The sequence below is a fragment of the Poecilia reticulata genome, linkage group LG8 (genome assembly GCF_000633615.1).
Source record: "Poecilia reticulata strain Guanapo linkage group LG8, Guppy_female_1.0+MT, whole genome shotgun sequence".
Classification (NCBI taxonomy): Eukaryota; Metazoa; Chordata; class Actinopteri; order Cyprinodontiformes; family Poeciliidae; genus Poecilia; species Poecilia reticulata.
The window spans coordinates 22,579,915-22,581,322 of NC_024338.1; the positions used below are offsets into that span (position 1 = coordinate 22,579,915).

Below are 1,408 nucleotides of genomic sequence, written 5' to 3' on the forward strand. Positions count from 1 at the left end.
GCGTAGATCATCTTGTCGTTATATTTCAGCTTTGAAATATAGCGCATGCGCTGTTTTACTAAACGGAAGTGTCATTAATAGTTTGTAGTAACCGAATGCAGCTGTTGTCTCTTTCGTTTTGTATTTGTGGTGCTGAGTCTCTGCTGTTACATTAATGAAGGATTTCCAGTGTAAGGTARAATCTGTCCGCCTCTCTTTTGGAAACTTCAACAGCTGCTGTGTTGTTAGCCTAACTTAGCTCGACCCAACTTTCCCCTCTTTGTCCTCCACATGTTGTCGTTGATGATTTTTATATTGTAAAATTTTAAATGAGATTGTTACTATTAATCTCTTGCACAACCAAATTATGTCAGGTTATAAATTGAATAAAACATTTTTTTCTTTTTTGCCTCTCCCAAGTGTTGATAAGAGTGCTGTATAGACATGGTGGGATATGATCCCAGGGCTAATAGTGGATCTCCTACCCCAGAAGAGGCAGCCCTGGCTGGGTCAGCTGGTGGAATGGTTACCAGAGCACTTATCAGTCCATTTGATGTTATTAAAATCCGTTTTCAGGTAATAATTTCAATCTACGTCTTGTTTGTGTAATATGACTGCTGCACCAGGTGGTGGCATAGGAGGAATGTTAAAGATGCAGCCAGTTGAAATTTCGATTAAATCATAATAAAGCTGTATTCACATGGGATTGTGATCATGATGAGCCTATTGTTTTTCTTCCACAATGGAATTATGTCAAGGATTTAAAATATGTGCATCATCATCGTCATTTAATTTAGTTTGAGAAAATCTAATCATGTAGTGTACATCACATGCTGATCAGCAGCTTCTGTCCCCTCAGCTGCAGATCGAGCGCGTGTCRTCACAAAGACGCGAAGGAAAATACTGGGGAATATTTCAGGCATCCCGAAGTATTTATTCAGAGGAGGGTCTCACTGCTTTCTGGAAAGGTCACACACCAGCGCAGCTCCTCTCTATCTGCTTTGGAGCCGTCCAGGTAAATATTAGAAATGTGGAACTGTGTGTCAACACTACTGAAATAAACATTTTCCAGGACAAAAAAATATTAACTGGTTGTGCGTTTGTCCACTTGCAGTTTGTCAGTTTTGAGTTTCTGACCAAGATGGTTCACAAGTCGACATCGTACGACAGCCGGACTCCAGGAGTTCATTTTTTCTGTGGAGGCTTGGCAGCCTGCTCTGCTACAGTGGCCTGCCAGCCTCTGGACACGCTGAGGACACGCTTCGCAGCTCAGGGAGAACCCAAGGTAGAACATTAGCCTGCTTTTACTTTGATTTAATCCGYGTATCTTTTAGATGAGTAGTTATGTAATGCATGATATTGATGGCAAAAGTTAGTCACAAGTTAGAGTCACACTCCTTTAGTTAAAAAAATAAAAAGTGTCATACTA

At 40.6% G+C, this 1,408-nt stretch overlaps 1 protein-coding gene across 1 annotated transcript in view; it reads left to right on the plus strand.

Moving 5' to 3' along the window:
- The first annotated feature begins 37 nt into the window (after positions 1 to 37).
- Positions 38 to 1,408, plus strand: part of slc25a19 (solute carrier family 25 member 19) — a 4,711-nt gene continuing 3,340 nt past the window's right edge. The window contains 4 exon segments of the mRNA XM_008416848.2: positions 38 to 175; positions 400 to 555; positions 839 to 994; positions 1,094 to 1,302. Coding sequence (XP_008415070.1) covers positions 424 to 555; positions 839 to 994; positions 1,094 to 1,302 — 497 coding nt within the window. The 5' untranslated portion in view covers positions 38 to 175; positions 400 to 423.